Source organism: Platalea leucorodia, assembly GCF_965183815.1.
Source record: "Platalea leucorodia genome assembly, chromosome: 13".
Classification (NCBI taxonomy): Eukaryota; Metazoa; Chordata; class Aves; order Pelecaniformes; family Threskiornithidae; genus Platalea; species Platalea leucorodia.
Window position 1 is genome coordinate 10,364,699 of NC_138835.1, and position 27,267 is coordinate 10,391,965.

A 27,267-nucleotide genomic window follows, 5' to 3' on the forward strand; every position below is an offset into this window, starting at 1 on the left:
CTCACAGCCAGCTGTCATGGAAGTAGTAAATAAAGCTGTTTTTCCTTCAAAGACTCAAGCATTGTCCAGTCTGTGACTATACCAAGAACATCTCTATAGCTTTTCCATGCCTTCCAAAAACTTCCACCAAATTCTTCGTTTTGCTCATGCTTTCCTTAGAACATCCGAGGATAAGATGGGTTTTGCTTAATTATCCACTCAGCATGAGGATTGATGTGGTACAAGTCTAAGAGGTAAGTGTCTGGGTCCAGGCAATGTTCACCTACCAAAACAAGAGATTGAGAAAAAAGGCATTTCTTACATCCTTAGTTCTATGGTTGCTAGAGCTTTGGTTTTTTGTGTGTTCCTCCCCCCCCCCCCCCCCCCGGTATTTGTTCACATTAATTTCAATATTACAACCATTCAGAAGTGTTTCCACAAATCTGGAAAAGTTTAGTTATTTATGTTAAAATGAAGGTATGTTTCTTTATACTAAGCCCAAGCTTTGACCTTTGTGGAAAGGTACTTTAACTTTAATACCCAATAACTTCAGCACTTGAAAACCATCATGGAATATGTTAGTGATCAAATCCAGAGACTGAATTATTTCCAATGACAGAGCTTTTCTTCTACAGATGCTACTAAGAGAAATACTAAGAGAAATACTAAGAAGCAGCCAAAGCACTCCAGTAACCGACAGAAGCAGCTGTAACAGGGCATAAGAATTCCTTCCCATTTTCAGACACCCCTAATCTGCTGTTGCAATCATATTATTTAAGCCTCCTCTCCATCTGATGACATTACCCTATTGACAAGTGGAAATCAGTGACTACTGAACATCAGTAACTTGTTTTAACTATATGGTTTGAGAAACTCCCACCCAAGTTAGTACAGATTCTTTTGTCAGAAAGTTGATGAAGGCAGGCGGAATTCACACCTGGAGCTGGCCGTCATCAGTACAGATGCCATATGCCAGCATACCACACTTAATTAAAGCCCAGATAAGAAGCACACAATTAGAAGCCTATAGTTGCATAGGATGAAGCTGCCCTTTACTTAGATGAATGTAGTTTATGGTTTTAAGTTCCACACTTAATTCCAAACATGAACCTTTATTGTTGAGGGAAGAGGGAATTTAACATGGTACTTTTGTTTGTTTTTAAGATGGACAAAGTTGTGCCCGTCTCTGTCCTCAAGACTTTTGGGCTCTTGAGTTTCCACCTTTCTTGACAGGCAGCTTCTGAATAAGATCCATTACTGTTAAGTATTTTTGGAAGTCCAGGCTTCAACCTTCCCACATACTGGCGCTATAAAGGCTTTGCAGTGATGGCTGGAAGACACGTGAGCTTTGACAGGTCCTCTTTGCTGTGGGCGAGGTTAACCCACACTTGTTCATTTGTCTTTTAACTTTTGGAGCCCTCTCCAAATCTCATCCTTTTTTTAACTCCCTGATAAGAGAAGTTAAGCATGAAAAACTGGATATTAGTCCTTATTTTCAGTTATCACCCAGACTTACCAATATTGCCTCCCACTTCATACAGGAGCAAGTTTGTGCACTCCATTGAATTGTTACTGCAGAAAGAAAAACACAGTGAAGTTAAAGCTCTGCAGAAGGCAAGTTATATAGTTTAGTAACGTTTCTTCCCCAAAATTGCTTATGGTTCAGAGGCCAGCAATGGTCAAGGAAGCTACAGACCATAGCACAGAGACCTTGCTGATCCTCCTGAACAGTGCCGCTGTTGAAAAGGACACCCAAAAATCAGAAAAAAGAAAACAAGGGAGATATTTCTTGCTGGCAGCGAGAAGCACACTATACGCAAACACTAACTTTTCAATAGGAAGACAACAGGCATAAACACCAAAGTTCACTGGCAGCATTCCTCTAGCACTCATGGCCTGTTCAAGATAAGCTCATCTGCAGGAAGACTTCAGCAGCTGTAGTAGCTTGGTAGTGAGATACTAGTTCCCAGCTGACCCGTATTCAGCCAACTTCCCATCCACCCTCCTTGTCTAGACATCTTCTGCCCAGGGACACACTCAGGAGATGCACTAACACTTTACCTACTAAATACAGGCTGCAGGCATGCTGGCAGAGCGGGGCAGGAATTCTTTTGTTCATTTTTTGGGTTATTTCAGCAATTCACCACTGGACCACAGGAGGGAACTGCAGAACTTACGTTAGGAAGCCCCTACATTAATATATGCATGTTGCAAATACTACTCCAGGCAAGTAATTTCCACAGGTGATGTTTTTCTCCAGGAGAGCTAGAGAGGGTTTGTTTTGCAGGGTCAATGTTATTGCACTGTCCCTTCCCTCCAGCAAGGCTGCTAAAGTCCAGCAAACCAGAGGGGACTACCTGACCTCCTGCACACAGTGATGGAATCACTCAGTTGATCTAACATTTGCTTTGCCCCACCCAACACGCTATTTCCAAAACTTAAAATACAGGAGCAGAGAACGGTCTCCTAAGAGCTCACTGTGCCACCACATCAGCTCTGCCAGAAGACAGAAAACAGCAACTACACCACCTGCTACTTCTTTCTTTCTTTCTTTTTTTTTTTTTAAAGCAGAGAAAAAGCCATTTACCACTTGAGGAGGTTGACAGTGTTAACAATATTCCAGCCATTCTGGCACAGGTTCTTTTGAAACTGCCTCAAGACATCAGCAACTCTGGTTGCATTGTTCAAGTGCACCTCTAGCGAATCCTTCAGGAGAAGCGAAGAGTGGACTTTCACAATCTTGGAAGGCTGAACAAGGCAGGCAAAAAGAAGAAAGTGCTTAAAGAAAGACTTCGTTATCAGCTAAAACATCAAGTTTCAAAATAGATCAGAGAGAGTGAAGAAATAAGCCTATCCAGCCAGCTGTTCAGAGAATTTAGATTTGTTTCATACCCTATACATAGTACTGACTGGAAGCTTATAGAAGCATCAAGGTGAGTGTTATAAACAAATCATCTGTGCTTCGGTCTTGTGGCTGGGGAGAAAAGCACCGCTCTCCTCTCTGTCAGCGTGCGCTGGTGCTCTCTGCTGTTCAAATACAGCACTGGCACTAGAAGCGACACAAGCTTTGATGAAAATAGGATTTGTCAGGATAAATTTTGACAAACTGGTTTGCGCAAGTCTGATAGACTTCTCTGGAATTAAACTACTGGAAAAGGAGTTTAGACAGTTGAATCGCAGACTACTGAATTGCAGAAAGGTAGTTTCAAAAAAAGGAAGCGCCGAGACATCACAGAGCAGAGTTCAAGTGCTATTTTCTCAAGATTGTTTTCATCAACTCCTTCACGAAGTAACTTCTCGGAACTTTTGTGGAGAACGTTGAACTGTTCTAACGGGGTCTGATCCGCAGCAAGTTAATTCTGCAATCCCAAATCTTTTGCAAAAACAGCGCCGAACACTGAGACCATTCGGAAGTAGCATTAGCACTGTTCTAAGCATTGGGTCATCTGTTTGCCTGCCTAAACAGCAGCTGCCCTCTCTGAAATGAGAGCACCTTCAACAGTGACACGGAGCCTTAAGAAGCCAAATTTTAGGCAGACGTCATCTCAGTATCCTAACTCATATAGAAAGGCGGGGGACATACTGGCTTGTGAGAACACAAACTCTTCTTCAGTTCTACAGATTTAAGCTTTCAACGTATTACTTCTATCTGCAGACTCCATCTAGCTCGTGTCCTTAGAGCATCCCAGTTGCACCACTGCTGCTATGCACTACTTAAAATCCAGCACTGCATGATGTAACTTGGCTGCCACAGACCTACACGAACGCCGACAAACTGAAACAGGCAGAATGACTGCAAGGACCTTTTCCCAACTTCAGTACACAAATAGATCTGATAGTAACATCTGTTTAAAAAAATCTCAGTCTGCACCAACACAAGGCGTAGAGCCATTTCATTTATCATGGAAGTTAATTCTCTCCTTTTAAGCAGAAAGAAACTCGTCCTCAAACCCTCCCATACAGATCAGCAGCATTATGGAGCAAAAAGAAAATGAGATACAAAAATGTGCTTTTACACTACTGTAATAGCCTAAATTTTTGCTTTAAGTTCATGAAAATAAGTCTGCCTTTATCATGGCAGACATATCTGTCTAAACGTGAGGCATCTAAAGCCATGTGAATTCTGCTCTTCACGTGAGGTAGAGACCAGCATTTCTGCTTCTGGTCTCTTCTCCCTTCTCCTGCAACAATGCAGCATCTTAACCAAGTGGTTTGTAGCCTGAAATTTATTTAGTGCACTTGCTGTTGGGATTGGTGTTTGCCACAACCTGGCCAAAACAGTCTGGGAAGCTGTTTCTTACGGTTCTGCAGATTTTTCTCCCTCTTGCTCTGTAAAGAGCATCACTCCTCACAGTCTTCCAAGTTCTCATAAAAGCACTTACAAAGAGAAAGTATTTGACACTGTTAAGAAAGAGCCCAGTTTTTCCAAGTCCTAACTCACCTCTGCCTGGTTCTTTTCCACCTTGTCTTTATCAGCATGAATCTTGCGCAACAAATTTTTAATTCGCTTGTCACAAAACTGGTACCTTCTGCTATTGCTCTCATTCAGCTTTCTCACTTGAGCTACCAGAAAAGAGGAGACCTGGGAAGGGAAGAAGGAAGAAGACAGGAATTAAATCAAGCAGAGATGAGGATGCCATTTAAGAACCTAAACATCACTTCATGAAGCTCCTTAAATAGAAAAAAATACCCATATACCTTGAAAACATACCTCATTGGAACAGACTGCCCAGGGAAGTGGTACAATCCCAGTCTCTGGAAGTATTCAAAAAACTTGTGGATGTAGTGCTTAGGGACATGGTTTAGAGGTGGACTAGGCAATTAAGTTAACGGTTGGACTCGATGATCTCAGAGGTCCTTTCCAAACTTAATGATTCTATGATTCTAAAACAAGTAGTCTTGGAACTCAGCCAGAGGTTTTGCCTACAGACATTTAGCTCCTCTGAAATTTCCAAGACTATCCCTTCCCCTATTCCAGTTCCAGGCAGACCAAGACACTGCTACACCATACCACAAAAGACACCTGCGCAACTTACTGTCCAGAGCAAATCCTGGTAATGGATCATCATCCGCACAACATCAGCCGCCCCCTCTGCCAGCTGTTTCTCCTTCCCTTCGGGGATCTTGTTTGGCAGCCCCTTGTGCATGAAGAGGTTTGGGGCCATGACTGTGGAAACGTTCCAGAGGTTCATTTTGTTGTTGTTCTCCCTGGCAACCACTTTGCTGAGAAATTCAAGTAGAGCCTAAACAGAGAGGAAGAGACTTAAAACATCCATTACTAATAGTCCTCAAGAAACTACTGTGGCAATTGCTGGAGAGATCATTTAATTCGCATTTTTTCTTGATATCCATGAGCAAATCCTATTTCTCCCGTCAGGAAGTTCAGTGACCAATTTCTAATACTGGGATAGCAACAAATAACCATACTAAGCAGAGAGATAGTTTGTTCAGCATTCATGAATCAGGAGAGACAGTCTGTGTGGGAAGTAGATGAGCTCTTACTCCTTGGCAGGTGGCAATTTGCAAAGTCCAGTCGTAAAAGTTACAGAATCCAAAGATGACCCCCTCTTCCCCCAGTATGTCCTTCAAAGCTATTCCCAGATATGGAAAAATAAACCTTTTTGGATCATCTCTTCTGCCTCACACCTCCACCAAAGCCATGGCGCATGACAGATCACCTACGTCAGCCTTGCCTTTATTACCTGGAAGCTGAACTACTCAGGTGGAGGAAAAACACTGCAGCAGCAACAACCACCACAGTTCTTACAAAACACAGAAAGGCAGAGGTTGTGCACTGCCTGCAAAGCTGATCCCATCATCATTTAATCTTTCAAAAAGCAGTGGTGAAAGGATTTGAAATGCCTCCTCATCAGAAAAGGGTAGGAAGCTATAAGCTTAGTAGCTTTTTTTATATTTTTTTTTAAATTGAAACTATCCTTCATAGATGATGACAATACCACAAACCATGAATCAAAAGACTGAATTTCTTTCCCTATATCTTAGCATGCCCACAGACAACATAAAACCTGTACATCTTTCACTCCATAGCAAAGTGCTTTAACTCACTAAAGAGGAAGAGCACGTTTCTGAACAGGCTGCTCCAAGACCCCATGGATTCCTGCTGCTCTTAAGTTTGTACCCAAAAGGCAGACTGTGCTTACAAGCTTACGTTCAGCCTTGAGGTTTGCCCGCTGCCCCCATCGTGAGTTTCCATTCTCAAGTCAGTGAAATGAAATCAAATAGCATGATATATGTTATTTACATAAGCTGACAGAGTTCCTCGACTAAAAACCTGGAACGAGATCATGTTTTTCTGGTTAAATCCAGAACAGGTAGTTACCTTTAGAGTGTTTCTGTTGGGCTCTGGCAGAATCAGGATCAGGAGGTTTAGAGCTTGCAATCTTTGCTTCAGGTCTGGAATATCTAGAGAGGGAGAGTGACAACAGGACAAAGGATTCAGGCTCACGACACTGCTCTTTTTGAGCATGGGAATCCCCCAAGGAATAAGGCAATTACTTATTGTAGTGTTTGTCATCTAGGATTTGAGACCTTGTTTTACAGAAGTAAATCAAGCTCATACAGCCCTTATGAAGTGAACTACCTATGTTTTAGAAGACTGGCTGATTTGTTTCAGAGTACACAGTCTACCAGCAAGTCTGATGCCCTTGAAGGACATCAAAAGACCCCATTATTCCCCATTTCTTGTAGAAAAAAAGTTGTGCACTTGGACAGTTAGCTTAACACATTCAAGCCATCTATTGAGGTACAAACCTCAAAATAAGGCGCTTGCGGAACACTGCATTACCTGCAGACAAGCCAAGACTGGGCACCCTGGCCAGCTGCCACGGCTCAGCCTGCACCTCATTATTTATCAAGTTGTCCCAATTCATGGTAGCAACCTTGCAGCCTCAAATGACACGACATAATTTAAGACTCCAGGACAGTGTTCCTACACAAAGATGTATGCAACCAAGCACCAGTGACTATGACTCTCAGGCTAACACATGATAGTACATATAGCACCCAGCACACTGAGGTGGGCTATAGTTCGTATCATGCTCTTTATTCCCATCGAATTCACAGGCTCCCAACAAACCTGACAGGAGAGCCAAAGACCAGCAGAGCTTTGCAAGAAAGGCACAAACCAGCAAACTGATGTGAAACAGCCAGGGCAGGGACTCACTTTGTACAGCAGCAAAAGCGGGGAGGTACTCTGCCGTCAGCAGTGGGGCTGGCAGCTCTCTTATGAATCTTTTCAGTAGCCCAGATACATCATTCTGGTGGACTTCATCCCAGCGGAAAAGGCCAGTATAGAAGTCCCTTTCTAGCTTCTGTTCCAGACTCTATAAAAAAGATGGAATTTATTACATGCTTTAATGAGCAAATACAAGGGAAATTCTGTAGCCGAGCACTAGGAGGACAATCCATCAAGTCACAAGAGCACAGAGACCCTCACAGCAGATGCTCCCAGATTTCCCAGCAAGGGACATTTCTAGTTGTACTAGGAAGGGAGATGAGACAATTCAGGTTATTTAGGTCCTTGCTTCAGCAACATGCTCCCTGATCACCTCCGATACTTTCGAACGCTACTAAAGAGCTCATACCTTGATTCTGGTCTGGGACCCAGAAACTCTCAAAATGCCCTCTGTTTCAAGTCCTCTCTTTTCCAAGCAGGACAGCAGCTATTAAAAGGAGAAAAAAAAAAAGCTCTTAGGCACAGAGGATGAGAAATCAGCCCTTCCTTACCACAGGCTTCCTGACTCCAAGGATCAGAGGTGCAAATGAAACCAGAAGGGAACTTACTGCCTGGAGTAACAGAGGGACCTTGGTGTTGGGGAGCAGTTTTTGGTCATTTTCCAACAGGGTGTTGAGTGGAACTCCAAAGAGCCTTTTCTCTACAACAGAAACAGCATGTTATAAGTCTGTAACTCCACTAATACAGATGTCAGGGATACAACCACCACTCTAGACTAAAGAGGGAACATTTTAAAAGTGTAGGTACTGGAGAAAAAGAGAAGAACAGTTAACAGGACAAGTGCATTTGACAGTCAGAGATAAATGTAGCGCTAGGTCTTGATGTTATGATCCAGTGACTTCCAGGAGAAATTCTAATGAAGGAAAAACCTGTCACAAGGTTTCTTATTGAAGACCCTCTGTTCTAACATTTCAAACACAAACCTATGAGAAGGTCAATGTAAAAAATGCACCTAAAAAAAAAAAATCAAGATGAAATACAACTAACCGGTTGTTTTCAGTTTTGCTGCCTTGTTTCTCTTCAGCTCAAAGCCCAGAACATCACAGAGAGCTGTTAGTTCAATAAGGGCCAGTGTGGGGATCTTCTTCATGTCCTGAGCAGATAGATCTCCAATCCTGGTCACTCCTAGTCTGCCCTTGGGGATCTTAAATTTCTAAGGGAAAACACACACACACACACACACACACACACAAAGTTCAGTGCAAGTATCATTACTAATCCCACTGGTATCAAGTTTTGCTACATTTTTATCATTCCTTACCATAATCAGCCACCTATTCATTCTCTTGTTTTCAACATCAGACAAATGCCCCAAACTACTCCTACTTCTACTCAACCCACAGCTGAATAAATATTTTCCCTTTTCAGCATTGCTCTCTAACTGCGTTGGAGATCCCAATTTATCTAAATTAAAGACAGCCTGATACCCACCCTAATCTACTTGAACTTTGGAAGCAGTCCAGTACATTTGCGAGGAAGAAAACTGTTAGCACTACAAGTAAGAAAGTCCAGTTATTCTCCTCTTTTCAGTGGAAATGGCCCAGATTCAAATCAAAATAGCTAGTTTCACACATGAGCACTACTTCTTTTGACCCTTCACTACACAACAGTTATCCTTGCCCAACACCGCAAGGATAACTGCGTTACCTGTCCAAAACCACCTGCCTAATATAGACCTGTTGCAACACTATCCACAGAGGACATTTCCAAGAGCCAATCATACAGTTGAATCAAATGTCTTGTACCCCCTCTACACAAGGAGGGAGCTAATAAATTCTAATAGGAAAAATTCCTTCAGTGCTTACAGTTAGGGTGTTTCCATCCTTTAACCTCCTAGATTCAGACAGGAACGATCCCTTGAGCAGGACAGCCGCTTGCTCCGAGTAGGCAACATCCATGTTGAACACCTCCTCTTTTCCAGGGTTTCGAACTGTGCAGGAGTAATCCTGGGTTTCTGCTACAGAGGAGAAAATGTCTTGAATTTCAGAAAGCCAAAAGGATGAAGCTTAGAAAACAAGTGTGCTAAAAGAACAGTTTGAGACAGATTTGGGGACCACCACTTTTTAATTAAAAACTATATTAACATTAGAAAAGAGTGTTGTCGTAGCACAGTCCTGAGACTGATCAGTAGGGCAAGGTTAGCTTAAAGCCACAACATCACAGCTACAATCACCAGATCACTGGTAAGACATGAGCATGGCCTTAAATTAAATGACATATCTGTGGCTAACTTCTCTTCACACAATTGCGTATGGCATTTATAGGATTTCACCATATGATCTTTGCTAGAGTGATTTTATTTTGATCTTCTAATTGCTTTCTTGAAGAGTTACAGTTATCAGTTTGAGTGGCAATTCCTAACAACAGTAGAGTCTGGAAAAAATTCCTAAATCCACAACTGTGGATAAGCATGTATTTAAATAAAAACCACGAACGAGGCCAATGTTTCAGAGCCCAGATTAGTATAATTTCCCTTCCAGATCCTACTCCCCTTCCAATCCTACTCTACATTTAAAAACTTCCTTCTTACTTCTCTGTACATTTGAAGTCCGTAGATTGTGCCACAACTGATCTGGGCTGGGCTCCTGCTTCTCTGCTGCTGTCTCCTGAAAAATAAACCAGAACATGTTTACCTGCTCAAAACAGAAGTTACTATAAGACAACCCGATTTTGTCAGGGAAAAAAAAATAAAACAAAACAAAGACACCTGGCATTGTCTGCTAGCCTAAGAAAATGCTGCTCAAGCTCAGGGCTGCAAGACTACTATGAAATTAAGAATTGTAATTAGAGGATTTGGCAGGCAGGTGGAAAACTATCTCATAGACAGCATTTGTGCTAAATTTGCACATCTGTAAGCTAATTCTTCCTCTCACACAATCAGCAGCCAGCCTCCCTCTTTTCGTTCACGCATTGAGGGGCTAACAAACAGTGGACCAATCAAGCTGCATGGGATCTACCCATTGCCTGCGATCACAAGATCTTTCACAAGAAAGAACACACTAAGTAGACAGCAGCACCTAAGAGCCTCCCTTCACGGGCTTCATAGTAACTTACCTCTTCATGTCTAGAGAGAGAAGTGAATCTTTACAAGTATAAGGAGGCACTTGGCAGGCAATTTTGTTAATAAAAACCTTACTTTTGCTAGAACTAGTTAGAATATAGGAAAGCTTATTCTATTACCAAAAGTTAACCACTTTCCGAGAACATGCTTATGACGTGGAGTTGCGGACCAAGGACTGAAAGTTAAAAGGAACCTGTGCAAAATCACTGCAAATGGACAAAACAGTTCATCTGCACAGAAGATGCACTATAGCTTTAGAGTAGGTGAACAGCTGATAAGCTTGCCATGAAAGCAGAACCAATTCATTTCGCATCTGGCTTATTCACATATCATACACTGAATAATGCCAGAGCACCTTCAGACCCAGCTGCTGTGTAAACAGGCCATACTGAACAGTAACATAGGGGAAATATGTAGAAAGGTTCCGATAGAAATGCCAACAGCTTTGATGCCTGCGAGTAGCTCATGACAGAGGTGGATAGGAGGTGAGCTGCAAATCCATCTTGAAACCGATGGACATAAAAATCCAAATTACTCTGATGCATCGCTGCTTGCACTCTTACAGGCTGAACTGCTTCCACTCAAGTCACAGCTGAACTCAATTAGCTTTAAGCTTGATTTGCAGAACACAGTTTTTCCATAGGTAGAGCCCATTCAAACATTCTGCTCCCAGTGTACCGAGAGAGCGGTCAGTAGTGGGAAGCATCCAAAACCTGATTGAGCAGTACTGGATCTGGGTTCCAATTCTGGGACTGTGGGAAAAAAACCTTTACCTTTCTGCATTTGTGTTTCCTTTCTTACAAAGCGGATATTTCAAATATCCTTTTTGTGCAATAAGGGATTTATCACGTTTTGCTACATGCCTCAAACAAGTATTATAGCAACACCAGGCCTGTTTTGGCATATGGTACCTGAATACGTCCTTCAGAGCCCCAAAATTGTGCTTGGAACTGGGACGACACAGCAAACCAGTATGGAAAATTAACCAAAAAGCCTGCTTCTCTCTGGGATTGCTCCAGGAATTACTGAAAGGTAAAGGATGACTTCTGCTCAGTACCTACATCCAGTGTCATATCCTAACATCTCAGAAGTTTACCATTTCACATAGAAATCACTCTCAAGTTGCCTAAGCTGAGCATCAGTCACTTGCCACGAAATAAAGAGGGCAAACACCTCCCCTTGTGTACACTGTAAAAGACAAGCAAGGAATACAGAAGTTAAGCTCATGGCTACTCAGCAAAGAAGGAACAAACAGTGAAATGAACTAATTTAAAATACATTTTCTTACTTTCATTAAAAAGAGAGGGGAAAAAACCAACACTGTTTTTTGTTTCAGTGACCTCCACTAAAACTGTAGATCTCAGAGGCAACTGCAAAGGTTTAAAAAAAATTAAACCAAAGAAAATATGAATAACTCCAGCAGTTATTGGAAAACAGTCTAGTGATCTTGCCCAAAGTAATAAGTGAATAAAATATTTCATTTCCAATTAAACTAAGGCAATTTAAACAGGCAGCTTTAGCATCTTTGTACAGGCCTTCATTATATCAAATTGTCTCTTTAAAACATCAGATTTGATCTCAGTTGCTTATCAAATGCAAATTATCAAATACAAATATTAGTGACCTAGTGAGTGGACACATAAGATTAAGAGCTTAGAAATCTCCACTCCTATATAGTAGAAAGTAAAATTATTTTAAGAGATATAACAGGTTTCTATTTAATCTGCAAGTTTAAAATCTTGATGAATTTCAATTGAGGCACTTAAGACAAGCTTGCAGCATTATTGCTTTCAGAAATATCATCTTTTTGTCACCCATTTGTGCAAACAAAAATGCTCTACAAAAGCAAATCAACCATGACTGTCCGTCAGTGCGATTCACAGTAAGGAAGCAATCTGCACCTCAGCACTGGGCAGTTACAAAGGACACAACCACAGCAGTTTCCAGTGATGTTGCAGACTGGTAGTGTCATTCCCTTAAGGCATTCAAGGGATTATTTGGGTATAATTCATCTCATTATAGTAAAAGATGTTTTGAAGATGCTCAGGCTGAGGAAAAGGAGTATTCGGTTCTGGTAGACAGCAAGGGTCCCATGCTACTGAAAAAGGTAAATAATCTTGTTTAAGCTCAATACTTTCTGAATAGACACTTGAGCAAGCAGGGAAAGCCACAAGGAGCCCTGATTGGGATACTTTCCAGCAGCCCCTAGAAAAAATAAGGATACTCTGCCTTGTTGTCACAACCAAAAGAGGAGCAGCACAGCAGGAAAGCAGCTGGAAAGTTAATGGTCATGTATTCTCTAGCAAAAAACAAAGGCAGTGGCTATTCTTTCTCTAGAATTACCAGCTATACAAGATCAGCTTATCAGAACTGAACTTATGAAGTTCTCTCTTTTTTTAGTTAATAATGATTTAACATGTCACTGGAATAAAGAAAACACAAGAGGACCCCAAAGGATACCAGTGCTCCAGGAGGCTGCAGTGCTGTAAGCACTATACAGAAGTCTTCCAGCAGTCTCTAGGAAGCTTACGGATCTGCAGGTTTTGTAGCAACTTCTCAACACTGCTAACTGGATGCAGAATTTCTACAATCTCAGTTTCATTTCAGCTCAAAAGATGAAGTCATCTATTTGGAAATGAAAGTAGCCCTAGACCCAGAAAGCCAAGTCAGCTACCGCAACGCAACAAAGTCTTTCAGGAGATCCTGCCAAATCAACATACCTCAGAGTTGGACACTCCAAAAATGTCTCGGACATCCCGCACAGGATGCTTGTTCTTCCTCCTCCGAGACCGGGAGTAGGTATCCAACCGCCGCTGCACAGCAGCGGCCTGGGTCTTGGTCAGGGTGGAGAGCAGCACGATGTTGTCGTTTTCTGAGGCGCGGTCCCCGAGGAGGTCGGACAGACCTGCGTCCTGGAGCCACTCGGCTTCAGCTTCTCCCTCTGCGAGGCAAGGAATGAGAAGGGCGAGTGAGAAGAGAAAGGATAACAGAAATGCGAGCGCTTGAAACACTTCAGAGGCAGAAAACCAGAAGCCTGAGCCATCCCCTTTCGGGGGCGGCAATGGGACACCGCTGGAAGGGAGCTGCATCTTTGTTAAGAAGCCACAGCTGTTCTCAAAAATCTTATCCCTACTCCCAGGTACCCAGCTGTGTATTAGGGTGAAATCAGAGGCGAGACAGCAATTTAGGCAGCTACAACTGCCTACATACTCCTTTCTCCCCACCCTAGGTGAGGAAAAAGAGAAGAAAAAACTACAGAGGCGTGGACATTGCCAGGAACCTAGGCTCCCTCAGAAGCTAAGCAGAAGGTGGGCACAAGTGTGACTCTGCATGGTATTTAGAAGGACTGCAACAGGAACTGAGCCCAGTGGGGGGCTTTACAGGACATGGGAGGAAAGTCAGATGCACTTGCTTAAATCTGCCTTTACATGGACTGCCTGTGCAAAGGGGAGCTCTGGCAGCAGGCAACAGCACACGGCAAGCTCAGAGCGGATGGCACTGCCTCCCCCTGCAGCACACCCGATCCTCCAACATCTTTGAGAATGGACAAAAGGCCTGTGGGAAGCCACAACATACAACACCGCACATTTGGCTTTTGTACTCTTCCCAATTATTTGGCTATTGCTTTTAATTTTCATTTATGATATTGATGCATGCCTATGCACCAACAACTTTTTTTTTTTTTTTAATATCCAGACACTGATCTGGTAGATTCAAATGTATTTTAATATACTTGCAGAACTATTTGTATGCACCATCCCTATTCTTTACCTTTTCAAGTGGATTGGTATCCATACAGTCATTCAACAAAAGCAACAACGTTATTCTTACTCTGTGCATTCGCTTTACGTCTGTGCCTATTCAAAACATCACTAAAATTAAAGACCATTCCAGTTCCAGAATGAAGTGTGAGAAGCCTGAAGACAGTGCAGCAGCATTACTCAAACAAGCTCAATTCCACTTCATTCTTCAGTTTATATAAAGTTGCACTTCAAACACAGAAGACAACTTTTTCCTTACGGGATGCACCCTTTGTGCAAGTGAGAAAGTGCCCTGAGCAAGGCAGCTACTTGAAATCCAAGGATAAAAGAAGCAATCTAGCAGGTGGCTTCAACTTTAATACAGCGAACACCACAAAGCCTTTATCTTTTCAATTCTACATACCACATTCATTCACTGCAGGCAGCTCCAGCATAGCTCTACCAAAGGTTATACCGGGAAAAAGAAAAATCACAACTGAACTGACTGAAACAGAACAGTTCATTCTCACTCTTCCTTTCCTATGCAAACTGATATCTCCTCAGTTATCACAGCTGCTCAGGCAAAGTTTTACTATTGCTGCATCAATAATAAAAAAAAAACATGCAGCTGCTCTTGAGAGATTAAATTTAATTTTTCCAGGGAAACTTCTGTGTTCATGCAACTTGCAAAAACATATTGTGACTCCATTGAAACTCTTTTCAGCCTTCAGAGCATGCTCTTTGTGTTCTTAGGCACTGTAATGAAACAGAACGTTTTTCAGCATCACACCACTATAAATAGAGCTGGACTTGAAGTCAAGGATTTCCTTTAACGAATCTTCTAGCAAACTGGCTAGCTTTCCTACATGGTCTTAAGTTTTGGTGATTTCCCATGCCTGGTTCTACAGAAGCTAAGAGGTGAGAGCATCCCCCCGGTACTGCTCGCTTGGCTACAGCTGCTCACGCACTCGTGGTCCCGTTCAGGACTCCTCGCTGTACAGCTGTTGGTCCTACATCCGTGGTTTCACAGCAGCACAGCGCAGAGGATTTCTGGTTTATTTTGTCTCTGGGAACTAAAGGAAGTTAAGTGTATTGCTTGCAAATTTTGAAAATACCCAATTCCAGTCATAACAGGAAACTAATCTAATACACAATACTAAACAGCAGGCCCTAAATCGGACATCCGCGTGAGCCTGCTGCCCCATCTGATGCCAAAGCACCAGATTTTAATTCCTCTATTTAATATTTTTGGCCCAGTTATGTTTGCCAGTAACGCAAAAGGAAACCAGCAAAATAGGTTATTTATGGGGAGAAGGGGGAAATCAGAGAGAAATAGGTCAGAACTGAGAGGTCCACAGAAGCTGAGCTGCAGGTTTAAGCCTGGAGAGCTGCTAAGATTTGCCTTGTGAGCTCCAGACAAGCAGCATTTCAGGGGGGCACAATTAGGAATAAATCTGCAAAACTAAAGAACACCAGTTCCAAAAACTTACTTGAAACATAAGCTAGCCAAAAATAGTGTTCATAATAAAGCATTTAGTTTCAAAAAAAAGCTAAAGGACAGCTAACCATCCTACATGATTACATGCTATAAGCATGCTAGCAGATATTTCAGTGGCACTACCACACAGAATGCATACGTTATCTGCTGTACAGTCAGACTTTGGAGAGAGCTGGATAAACAGGAGACAGCAAGGAAAGGACATTGCTGCTTGTATTTCAGGAAAAAGCTACTTTCTACCTTCAACTGTTAGTGAGGCCACAAGTATCATCCGTACCTTTCTGCCGATCCAGTTCTTCTGCAAAGTTACACACTGGCCTCCCACTAACGCTGGGTCACAAGCAGCTTCCCATTACACCACCCTTTACACAGGGCTTGCACAGGAGACCAGCGTTCTCCAACTGGGTCAGCATTTTTGCAATGCCTTATCTACATGTAGCCTCCACACTGTCCCTGTACTGTGATTACGATCAGCTATTTGTCAGGTTGAGCCACGCCGTCTCCAGACGGAGGTGTTAGCTGCTGCCCAAGAGCAGCTTCTCAGGCTTTATGCAAAGAGCAAAGGTGCCTTTGGCTCCCAGGAGCCCTGAAGCCTCTATGCTGCTTTGCCACCTCGCGGTGCTCCAACCATAAATTGCGGAGACACAAAAGCCAAAAGGCACCAGCTGAGTCCAGCTTCCTGCATCCACACCATCTGGAGTTTCCCCTTGCTACTTATGCTTCCAGCACAACACTGATTTGACTAAGCTCCTCTGCAGAAGGCACCAGGAGGCTGAGCGTGCCGCACCTCCTTCCCCAGCCTGCCGGGAAGGCTTCACTGCTCGGAGCGTTGTTTCAAGTCTGTCTGGTTTCAATGGCCAATTAAGCAGTCAGTTCTTGCCTGCTAGATTAATACACAGCATTAAAAGACACTTTTCCTTGTGTCCCTGCTTACACACAGTAACTGAATTGCCTCTAGCATATCAGTGTTTCGGATATCCCAGACAGCCTTTCATCTCATGGCACGGCCTCTTTTCCAGAGTCTCCTTCCTGGCGCACTCATTTTCTGAGTCACTTTTGCATCTCTTCCAGTTCTAAAAAACACACTTACATCTTTTATGCTGAGACACTAACAGCAGACCTTAATGTTTACCGTGTCTTGCCTACTACGGCAGACAAGGATGATGATCTCCCCCCCCCCCCCGCCCCCCCCGCTCTCCAGAGCCCCCTCTATGCGCCCAGGATAGCTGTTTACCCTTCCGAAGCACAGCAGCACACTGGGACTTTCACTCAAACATTTCCCCATTAGATACAGGGATCCTTCTCAGTATCAGGCCAGCAAACCCCACCATTCAAGAGGATGTACAGCCAACTAAATCACATTCTTCAAAATGGACCCAGGAAACGCGTGATCCTGATCTGCGGCATTGCTGGGTACTTATCACCATTTATCATCCCTCCCCCAGGATGTTGTACCTCCCACGTCAAAAGGCAATCGGTCCAGGTTCCAGTTATTCCAAAACACCGGATAACATCAGTGCTACAGAAATCCCATTAGAAACACCCCATGCACATGGAACAGTCTTCAAAAGAAAGAGGAAAAAAAAAAGGGGGGGGGGCGGGTATAAAAGGAAAATCTTATGTGGATGGACTCAAGTAATTCTGGATGTTTATTAGGGTTTCTTGAATAGTGAATCAGAGGGGAAAAGTCTGCCTTCCACAAGAGCAGCTCTCATAAAAGCCACTATGATGAAGTCTCAGAACCACGTACACAAACAAGCCTTCCAAACCACCGTCAGCTCTCACAGCGTGTGTACCATACAGCCACCTGCATGGGGAGTGAGAGCCCCCACACTTAGTGGGGGGCTGCTTGAAAAAATCTGGAGCCTTGACATGCTCCTGACTGAGCTTTAGAGTCAGCTTTGTTTCGGAAGCTGAAACCAGGCCAGGCCAGCACTCCTCTTCTGCAGGGCATTATCCGCGCCAATGAAAAATATGCATCTCTCTGATTTGACTGGTAATATTTTAACCATATCCCAACATGGTTCTAAATCATTCAGGTACATAAGCACATTTTCTCTCTAAGACAGTCATCTTCCTCCCCTCACTCCCGACATTTTTGGCAACGTACCCTCTTGTGTTTTGACATCTGAAAGGCTGCATTCCTCTTGCTCGGCTTCAGTGCTCTGTTTAATGTTCTCTACTTCCAGCCAAAAACTGTCCATTGACAAGTTGTCCAAAGACTCTACCCTGGAATTCGTGCCTTCTGACACCGGGGGTGCCAAAGGACTCTTCGGAGGAAGCTGGCTCATTTTGCAAGGGCAATTTCTGGTACTGAGAGAGGAAGAGATAAGAGGAGAGAGGTTAAGCTACACGTATTCAGATACAGCATTCACAATACAGCGGTCTTCATTGATTAATGACTGCAATAAAAGCCAAACAGAGGTAAGTGCTAGACTTCCTTTGGTTAGTGCTTAGCAATAACCAAGTTGCGATCAAATGCCCTAGAGTAGGGGAAAAACTGCTGTTCATACATGTGAGAGGATGAAGTATCAACACAGGTTTTCCGATGCTGTCCTTCCAGAGACCTCCGAGACACCACCTACCACTCCCACCCTTGCTTCCAAGACTCCCCTGCAAACTTGCACAGATACCCTCTACATCTACAACCAACCAAGATGTTTCAAGCTTGGTGCACGTGTGCTCCGATTATCTGGCATGCACTGCAAGCCCAACAACGCCCAGCCACAGCAGACTGTACCCAGCAGGCTTGTCCTCTGCATGCAAAAACCGGCACAGCTGTCTCCTGCATTTCAACTCATGCAATAAACAACTCAGATGTTTGAAGCCCTTTTTTCCTGCTCAAACCAGATTTTTCAGCTGTGAAACAGCACAAGTGTCCTGGGAAACCCAAACATACAGAATTTTCTTACCACCCTGCCAATTAATTCACGGGCAGCTGAAGTCCCAGACTGGCCTTGTTCAGCTTTCAACTTCTGTGCAGAAAGCTGCGAGGTTCTTATCAGTTCATAAAATAATGCCTCTCCTAAAATGCATTTTAATTTTCTTCAAAGGGTTACAAGCCATTTAAACCCTGCTGTATATCTTTTGAAAAAGACTTAAAAAAAATTGGGATAAGTAGAACCTACTTATGAAAACACCTCAATGGTTCAACTTATGAATACAAGAGATCGCACACTACGCTAACTCTGGATGGTTTGAAAAATACCTGTGAGCAGCCACCACCACCAAACACAGATGAGAATAGTTTTCTAGTTTCATGACAAAAAAAGCAGATTGTGTCTTATGCCTTGAAAACCATGACAACAGAACACCCACAACATGCAATTTAGCCTCCTAACTCTAGAAGGACTTAGAAAGTTATATATGGCAAAATATATGGAAAATTTTAGTTCCTTTCATTCCGGAAAGCCATTATTAGCCGTTCTGGCACTAACTTGCTTTTGTTATAAGAAGCTTTTCAAGTCATAAAGAGTTAAATTTGAAGATCTAACAACTACGAGGCATATGTTGTAGGATATTCTGCACTTATATTTACACATGTGCATGCATATTATGCTCAAACCTTTTTGTAACATGCACATAGGCAACCCTTCTCTTCTAAAGGTCAGAACTAAAGCAATAACCATCCTTCCAGGAACATCTGGAGCCAGCCATAGCATTGAGAACAAGAATAAGAAGGTTTTTGTTTGTTTTATGGCAACACGAAAGTTAAAGATTGAAAAGAGCTATTACGCCACCCAGCCCACCTCTGACAAGGGCAGAGGTGATCTGCTTGTTTAATACCTGTCCCCACCTTTCCCCCCCTTTCTTTCCTGCTCCTGGATATCCAAACAACAGGCCTCCAGTTGAGATGCCACTTCACAGCCTAGTACAGCACTGAAATAGTCAATCTAAGACTTTTTAAAAAATATTTACTTATTTAACCTCCATAGTTCATGTCCATCTCTCTCAGTTCTACTACAGCTACCATCCCAAATCATTATTTCCCCTTTCAACTTTTTACTTGTATCTTTACCCATTAGGAGTTAAAAACTTACATCCATCCCTCACGTTAACTCTTCATGTTTACTACTCCTCTCCATTTACTCACATTTGCTGACAGCCTTCTCGTAAGAGGATTAGATTTAAACAAAGCCACCTTGGTAGCATCAAAAAGACTGTTTAATACCTTGCTGTGATATTTCACTAGAATTCTATTACACGCCAGTCAATAGAAATCATCACTTGCAACATGAAACTAGAAGGAGGATTTTAGATTATCTCGAGTGACTTGATTTTGGTCATATCGGTGCCAGAAACATTGTGGCAACTGAATTTGTACTAAAGAGCAGTCTCTCATCTCAACGCATAACACTAGACAGGCCAAGGAACCATCTTACATGCTCTCCTAATTGCTCTACTAAAGGCACTCAGCAGGCACACAACTACTCTTCTTGCCCTAGGTTACTGCCCTATACTACTGTGGGATCTAGGTAATACAGATCAAAGAAGCTCTAGAAAGTACCTTTTCTTCATGTTCAACTTGGTTTAGAGCTGTCTCATCTAACATCCCAGAAATCTCCATGGATTCACACCACAACAAAACTTCTATCCATGTTTGAAGATCCAGCAGAACCTATCCTAGACCCGAGCAGCAGCTTGGACCCAGCACACGTGCTCTGCAGCAAGCCTGCGTGTCGCATGTAGCTATGACAATCCCTTCCCCACACCTGCCCCAGGCCTGCTTGGAAAAAACCCAAAATTTTAAGCCAATGTAAATACAATCCTCAGCTCTTTCAAAAGGGTGGCTATTGACTTAGATGTTCTGCATGACTTACCCAGTACCAGATCCTGAATGCAAGTTTTAGTCCAGGAGATACTATGACCAAGTGAAGTAATATTTATCTAAAGCGTTAGGGCAGATTCCTGGTGTACGTCTAAGAAGGGTCACAACATCCTTACAGTCCAGATTTCAAGCTATAGCCTTGCCAGCAGCTATTTTTGATCTACCAGCACCTTCAGTCCCTATCAAGACAACATAGTACTGGTGCAAGGATATAGTTTTGCCAGACAACAGCAAACTGTCGTACCCTTATCCGACTCTGACTTCTGCTTCTGTACCACCCGTAGTTATTTTGCTTCAGTCCACAGCTGGAAATACAGATGACCTAGTAGTGCTTGACCCAAAAAGCTCCACCACCAGTCACGTTATATGTCTATTCTAAGAGAGCCATGCTTGAATTACTTGTGCATCAAAGAGCTCAAAAGCCATCCTAACTTTCTCAAGAACCTCACAGACTGATGCATTAAACCCTATTTCACCAAGGTGCAGGATGCTAATGTCACATAGCAGCTCTATACAGCACTAGCAGGATCCAAAGCCCAGCTCTACAAGTCCTAAGCTAGCGCTGTTTTTCCTGTCTCACAGGACAACACCAAAGCAAAGCCAGGCCTTTAAATTTAGAAAATGTTTTATTTTCTGGTCTACATACTTTTTTTCTTCAACACACTGCACAGTGCTTTACAAATCTAACCACCCAGGTGGAAGGTTAATTTTAGATTCAGTGTACCTAAGAGATTGTTCTTCCTCATTGCATTCCCAAGTCAACGGAGGGCAATCTGTGACGTATAAACATAGCAACAGTTTAGATTGAAAGTGTAGATTGTTGGCTTAAAATGTTAATCGCTCAGTTGCAACTGGGCAAAGAGTAGGTGGAATAATCAGGTTCACACAGTTGCACTGTCAATATAACAAAAAGCTTAAGATTATAAAGTTTTAAAAATTAACCCAAGAAAAAGCAAACTGGCAGAAAGATCTAGTTAAGGGCAACAATAAAGGAATGACTCTGTGCAAAGACTGACCATCCTAATGAACCATTCCCCTCTTGTTTAAGAGCAGAGTCAGTTTTAATAAAGCTTGAGATACATTCAGCTGACTGCCCTAACACCTTCAGTCTAACCCTGACTTAACAATATTAACAGCAGACTTATAAGAAATTAGACTAGCATGGACCTTATATGGTCTTTTCTTATTATTTCTGCTGTAAATCCTCTCCGCATAGAGCAGTGGTAGCCCTGAGCAAGATTTGCATGCCTGTATAGTGCTGACTGAGTGTTGGTGGCTCACTGGTCCTGGGCTAGAATATAAAGCCTCTGAGTAGTTTTTGATCTGTTCCTAGATACTGTCAACACACGGGAAATATATTGCAAACACGCATGCAACTCTTGGCCCTTTTGAATATCAAAATACAATAAACACTGCTGCTACGCACGTGTTCGTTCCAGGATTGAATCATTCCCGCCAGAGAGCTGCTCAAAGGATCTGTAGCTGCCTAGACTACTTCACTGCTTGCTCAACATCCTTCCCGCATTGAAATACCACTCTAGCAGATGAATAAATAGAGGTTTCTTCTCAAGAATTTCAAACAGAACAGGAGGTGACAAGTGTAAGCCAAGAAAATGGAATTCCTTTAATACTGTTTTCAGAAAAACTAAGATGAGAAAAGGGCAACAAGAACAGAAGAATTAAGCTCTACAAGGCAGTCCTTTCACACACAAGCACCTAGTTTTTAAAGACATTTCCAAATACCTGGAGCAAGCACAAAGGCACACATGAAACAAAAGCAGATGGAAGGGGTTTGAATTAACCTCCAGAGCAAGTCAGGAGCAGCACACCAAGCCACAGCATCACAGCAATTCAGACCGCTAGCATGAAACGCAAGCTCTTTTGAAAGGGAAAAAAAAAAGTGAGAAATTATTCTATCAACTGGTTGCAGTCTTTTGACAGATAAAGACACTAAGTCAGAGAACAAAAATACGTTAGCGTCACAACACACGCACATCTTACTGGCTTTCAATTTACTTCAAGGTCAAAACCAATCGATGGGTACAAAAGCACAAGATTAAAAGAAACAAACAAAAAAAGTCCATGGAGGAAAAAGCACCTCTTCACTTTGCTTCCAAGTTCCTACCCTGAGCAAGCAGCTTAAACCCAAGTGAAGAACTGTGTAGGTAAATCTAAAGAGAAAGAATCACCTCAACATCAGCCCACCACAGTTCATAACATGATAGGTTTTCTTGTTTAAAATCATGTAACAGGGTAAAGGCATCCAGAAACAACAGAGAGGAGTATTTGACAAGCTGGAGAAAATCCTGAAGCAGTAAATCACATATCTATAGCTATATCTATATAAAATATATATAATTTTGCTTACTGAAACTATTGGAAGTTTAAACTTCAGTCTTTCAAAGATATCCATGGTAATATAAGAACAACTCCTTGTATGAAAGAAGTCAATCTACTTATTATCAGAATTTTAGATGAAATATTCATAATCAGCTATTTTATTCAGCCACACAGAATTACACAAAACTCCTTTCCCATCACAGATAGCAAACTTATCCAGGAGATGCCTTGTGGACACAAGCTGCACAACTTTTCTACCAAAGGTCTAAATCAAAAGCAAGCTTTATTGCAATTCTTTAAAGCCTGGTTTTGTTTCTCCTACAATCCTCCAAATTTTGTACCTGAAGTACAGACACCAGACTACCAATTCGCTCCTCCTCCCCACAACAAGCAGCAAAAGAGCAATACTGAAGTTTACCCTCAGGAGGAAATGAAAGGCACATGGCTGGTTCAAATTCCTTGGACCAAACCGTAGAAGTAAAGACAGACTAATTATCAAATTACTGTGGCAGGGATGAACAGTAACTTACCCGATATACTCTGACCATGCTTTACTCTCCCTGGCTTAACTAAACCAAAGCAGCTAAAGAGGCAGAATTAAAGCAATCTTAGAAGCAGGCTGCCACTGCTGGCATAGGTCTTTGCATATCTCTAACCATAGGGGATTTGCTCGTATACCTAGTAGTTTCACTGACAGCATCCCCTACAAGAAGTCACAGTGCCTCTAGCCCAGGCTATTTTATACAGCACTGCTGCCAACCACCACTTATGTTCGCATTAAGGCGTTTCATCAAGGACTCCACCCCCACGGGACAGCACACTTGAAGGTCTGTCTCTATAGCACCAGCAAGAATAGCTCAGATGTCACTACTACAATTTGCTAATAAGATTACAGCTTGTTTTCAGTAACACAGCAATCAGTTCATCAAGATCTTCCATTATGCAAGCAGCTCGGGGAGCAGCGTCACTGAAGGTTGTTTTGAAGAAGCCTGTTCTGCAGGCGATAAAGAGGACGTGCCAGACAGTTCTGCGTGCGTGGAGTATTTCCTACCCGATCCAGCTTTCCCTCACCCCAACAACAACGAGGCGCTCCCCAGCTCCTGTCCTGGCATCCCTAGTGACACCAGAAAGACAAAACAGCAATCCTTTCCCCAGTGCTATGTGGAGTGAAAAACTTGAATCCTGATGCTTGTGTGTAACACACTGCTTTAACTTAGCACCTCCATCGCTTTCTGTGGTGGACCCGAACTCCAGAAGTTACCTCCACCACAGCGCTGGGAGCTTTAAAGCATAGGTTACAACTTACCTGACAAGAAGTGTTTCTATCCAAGTATTTGAGGGCAAAGAAACCCCATCACAACATCTGTGTCTCAGGCCTTCACAGGGAGTAGACTTGTCTCCACTCTGTCTAGTAAGGGTCTAAACAGGCAAGATAAGGAATAGCGAAATTTGCCTGTAATTACAGATCTACCTGGAGGTGTCTCAGACCGAAACTCAGAGCAGAACAAACACCGGATTGATAAGCCTATGCAGATACAGCCAAATTAAAAATATTCAAAGCCGTGTTTAGTTTAGTCTATTAGCTGGGTGTCTGTCCCATCACACTAGGGTTTGTTTTGGCCTCAGAAGACATAAGCCATGCTGCTCTTTGTACATGGTTTTTGTTTCACTGTAAGGTCGCTGCCGACAAGCCCATTGCTCACTTTCCCTGCGTTAGCACAGTAAGCCAAACAGGAAAGGCCTTTCATCGACATGGAAATCCGGCCGCGAGAAAGGGGTACCTGGCCAAAACAAAGCTTTAGGAGTACCGTGATCTTTAACGCAATGGTGAATTGATAAGCCTGATCTCCTGGATGATTATATGAGAATCATTAATTAAAAGGTGGTGTTCTCATCCTTATTTTCATCTTCACACGCTCCACTGAATCCATGTTCATCTACACACACAAGCAGCTTTGTCCGTCCAGCAGCCACAAAGATCCAGTCTGCCATTCAAGTTCTACCTATTGGCATGACACCAGGATGCCAAAACCCACAGACCAGTTAGCACGGGGCTGCAAAACCCACAGACCAGTGGCACTGGCTCCCACATCCTTGTTCTTACCCTCTCCTCAGTACAGAAGCTGCCCTGGGCTCCCTCCGGCTGCCGCAAGGCAGAGCCTGTGCACAGGATTCCCACGAAGCGGCTGGCACAGACTCACCGCCCTTTAGTGATCTGGCTGTCACAGCCCTACAGCACACACTGCCAGGGATCTTACGGAGGCCAGAATGAGTCAGTACCTCCCAGTTACTGAACGCATCCTCAAAACACGCTACCGTTACGTCAGATGAGACACCCGTACTTTATTGCCATCACCACTGTGACTTTAGGCAAGATGCTCAACCTCTACACACCTCAGCTGCCCAGCTTAGGGACAAAGCGGGTGAGGGACCATATGGCTTTCAGAGAAAAGACTGCTAGTGTGTTTGAACCCTTTACAAAAAGGCTGTGAACTTATTTTTTCTGTGATTGTTCCTTAACACAAAGGCTTTTTACAAAAGCAGATTCACACATACTAAATATTTGTCCTACAACTCCTTTAATGTTGAACTTAGAGTAAATCAGGATGATAGAACTCATTCTTATTTCTTCTTGTAGCCCATTCTACCAGCTGTACTTAAATCACAGCAGAGGATGAGTAATTATAAGTTGTTGCTCAGACGTATGGGAACAGGCAAGAGATTTTGAAGAGGTCACAAGAGTAACCTGCTGACCAGCACAACGTAAGGAGGTGTCGAGAGATGTGCAGGAAGCCAGCCATGCTTCATGCATGAGAGGCTGAGGGATGCAGGAAGATGGGAAGGCCAGTCATAAGCTCCTTGCTTGGATTTCTCAGGTAAGAGTTATTACACATAAGACAAAGTACTTGGCTATTACATTGCCGTGAAAAGCCTCCCCTTGGTTGAGATTTATAACTAATTCTATAACTAATAACTGGAGTGCTGCCCGCGAGCCCAGGGCCACCGACCCCAGCCACCCCATGTACCACAAGCTTTACAACACCGAGAGGAGGAGCACGAGGCAGGCAGAGCTGGCTCAGCATCGGCTTTTTCTCAGCGGTGCTTTGGAGGCAGACCACCACCACCGCTGGGTAAGCCGGTGGGTGTCTCAGTGGGAACCAACGAGCACGGCACAGTTACTGCTGTAAAAATAAAGTCAGTCATGTCAATTAATTAGAAAAGCAGGATGGTTTGGCATATTATCACCTTATTGTATAGGCATGTTTTAGGCCCATCCTAGCAGAGAGGCTTAGTTACACATGTACATACGGGACGCCTTTCACCTGCCGGTAAGTGCCGAACGAACAGATGCAAACTGCCACTTGCTAGGAGTTAAGTATTTTGGTCAAAGCTAGCGAGCAAATTTGGAGTTCCTGCTGTAGCACCTCTTCAGACCTGACCACAGAGGTGTTCTGGCACCAGTAAAGACACTGGAACTCAGCTAACTTGTTTGGCAAAAACCATAAGCTGTTACTGAATATTTTGATTTTTATCAAAGAAACCCCGCAATACTCAAGGTGCTAGTCTAGTTCTCTGACACATGGGTGATTTTTAAAGTAACTTACCATATTATTCCTGTGTCATTCCCCCTAATAATATATATATATATATTTTTTTTTTTTTTTTTTTTTTTTACATCTCAAATTTTGCCTGGAATCTTTTAAAGATTTCCTTTCTTGCTTCTACATGCAAGGTCAAAGCAGACTAGGAAAAATGAGAAGTCAGATGGAAATGTGAAAACATGAGCTATGGTTAGAAGTAAAACCCCTGTGAGTACATTCACACAAAACCAACAGGTTTCAATTACTGCAGCAGGGAGATATTCTGAAACTTGGTGCCACTTCTAAGCTGATGCAAATACACGTTAGATGAAGTCTTAAGTCATTTAATGTCATTTAAGCACACAATCAGTACAGTGTTTGCCAAGCAAAGTAGTTCAATTTTCAGTTGTATCCTTTAGTATGCGTGCTTTGCGCAATATTTATACATACACACTTCTTACCTTCATACCGTCCTACAAATCACTGAACGGCCCTCAGACCCCACAAGCTGCCAGGGCAGCGTGACCACTGAATCACAAGGAAACACACAGTCTGCATTTTAGCCCCCCTGCCACGCACGCACCCCCCAGGTCCCACTTCCACAGCTCGCTGCACTGATCCCAATTGTAGAGTCAATAAAAATAAAAAATAAATAAAAAAAAAAAAAAAGAAAAACGGAGTTTTAATAGGTTTCATTTCATGATCAAGGCAGTCAAAGCACAGTTTTAAAGAGCATATTATAGTCTTCTTGTCTCTGGAAAATTTTCCTTGTTACCTGCCCCAGGTATCGCCCTACCTCTATGCCCTGCCTTCGAGAAGAAGAGCAGCGATCACCCTGTACAGCCGTACCCCACGACCGCCCTCCGTACCTGCCGAGGCTGCCGGGCTGGGCGCAGCTGGCTGGCTGGGCAGGCGCCAACACCACCCAGGGCCTGGGGATCCCACTTCTGGTGACCCCGGAGCCGCGTGTGCCACGCTTGTCCAT

At 43.0% G+C, this 27,267-nt stretch overlaps 1 protein-coding gene across 1 annotated transcript; it reads right to left on the reverse strand.

Annotated features, from left to right (window-relative positions):
- ARHGAP40 (Rho GTPase activating protein 40) lies at positions 1–27,267 on the reverse strand (the record flags this gene model as incomplete). The annotated part of the gene is made up of 15 exons (XM_082325660.1): positions 1–262; positions 1,496–1,551; positions 2,567–2,727; positions 4,421–4,561; positions 5,016–5,222; positions 6,320–6,402; positions 7,163–7,322; positions 7,584–7,661; positions 7,783–7,874; positions 8,222–8,387; positions 9,040–9,188; positions 9,765–9,840; positions 13,016–13,236; positions 17,644–17,846; positions 27,152–27,267. 15 exons carry the CDS (start codon positions 27,265–27,267, stop codon positions 156–158), a joined length of 2,016 nt encoding a protein of 671 aa, XP_082181786.1. The 3' UTR covers positions 1–155.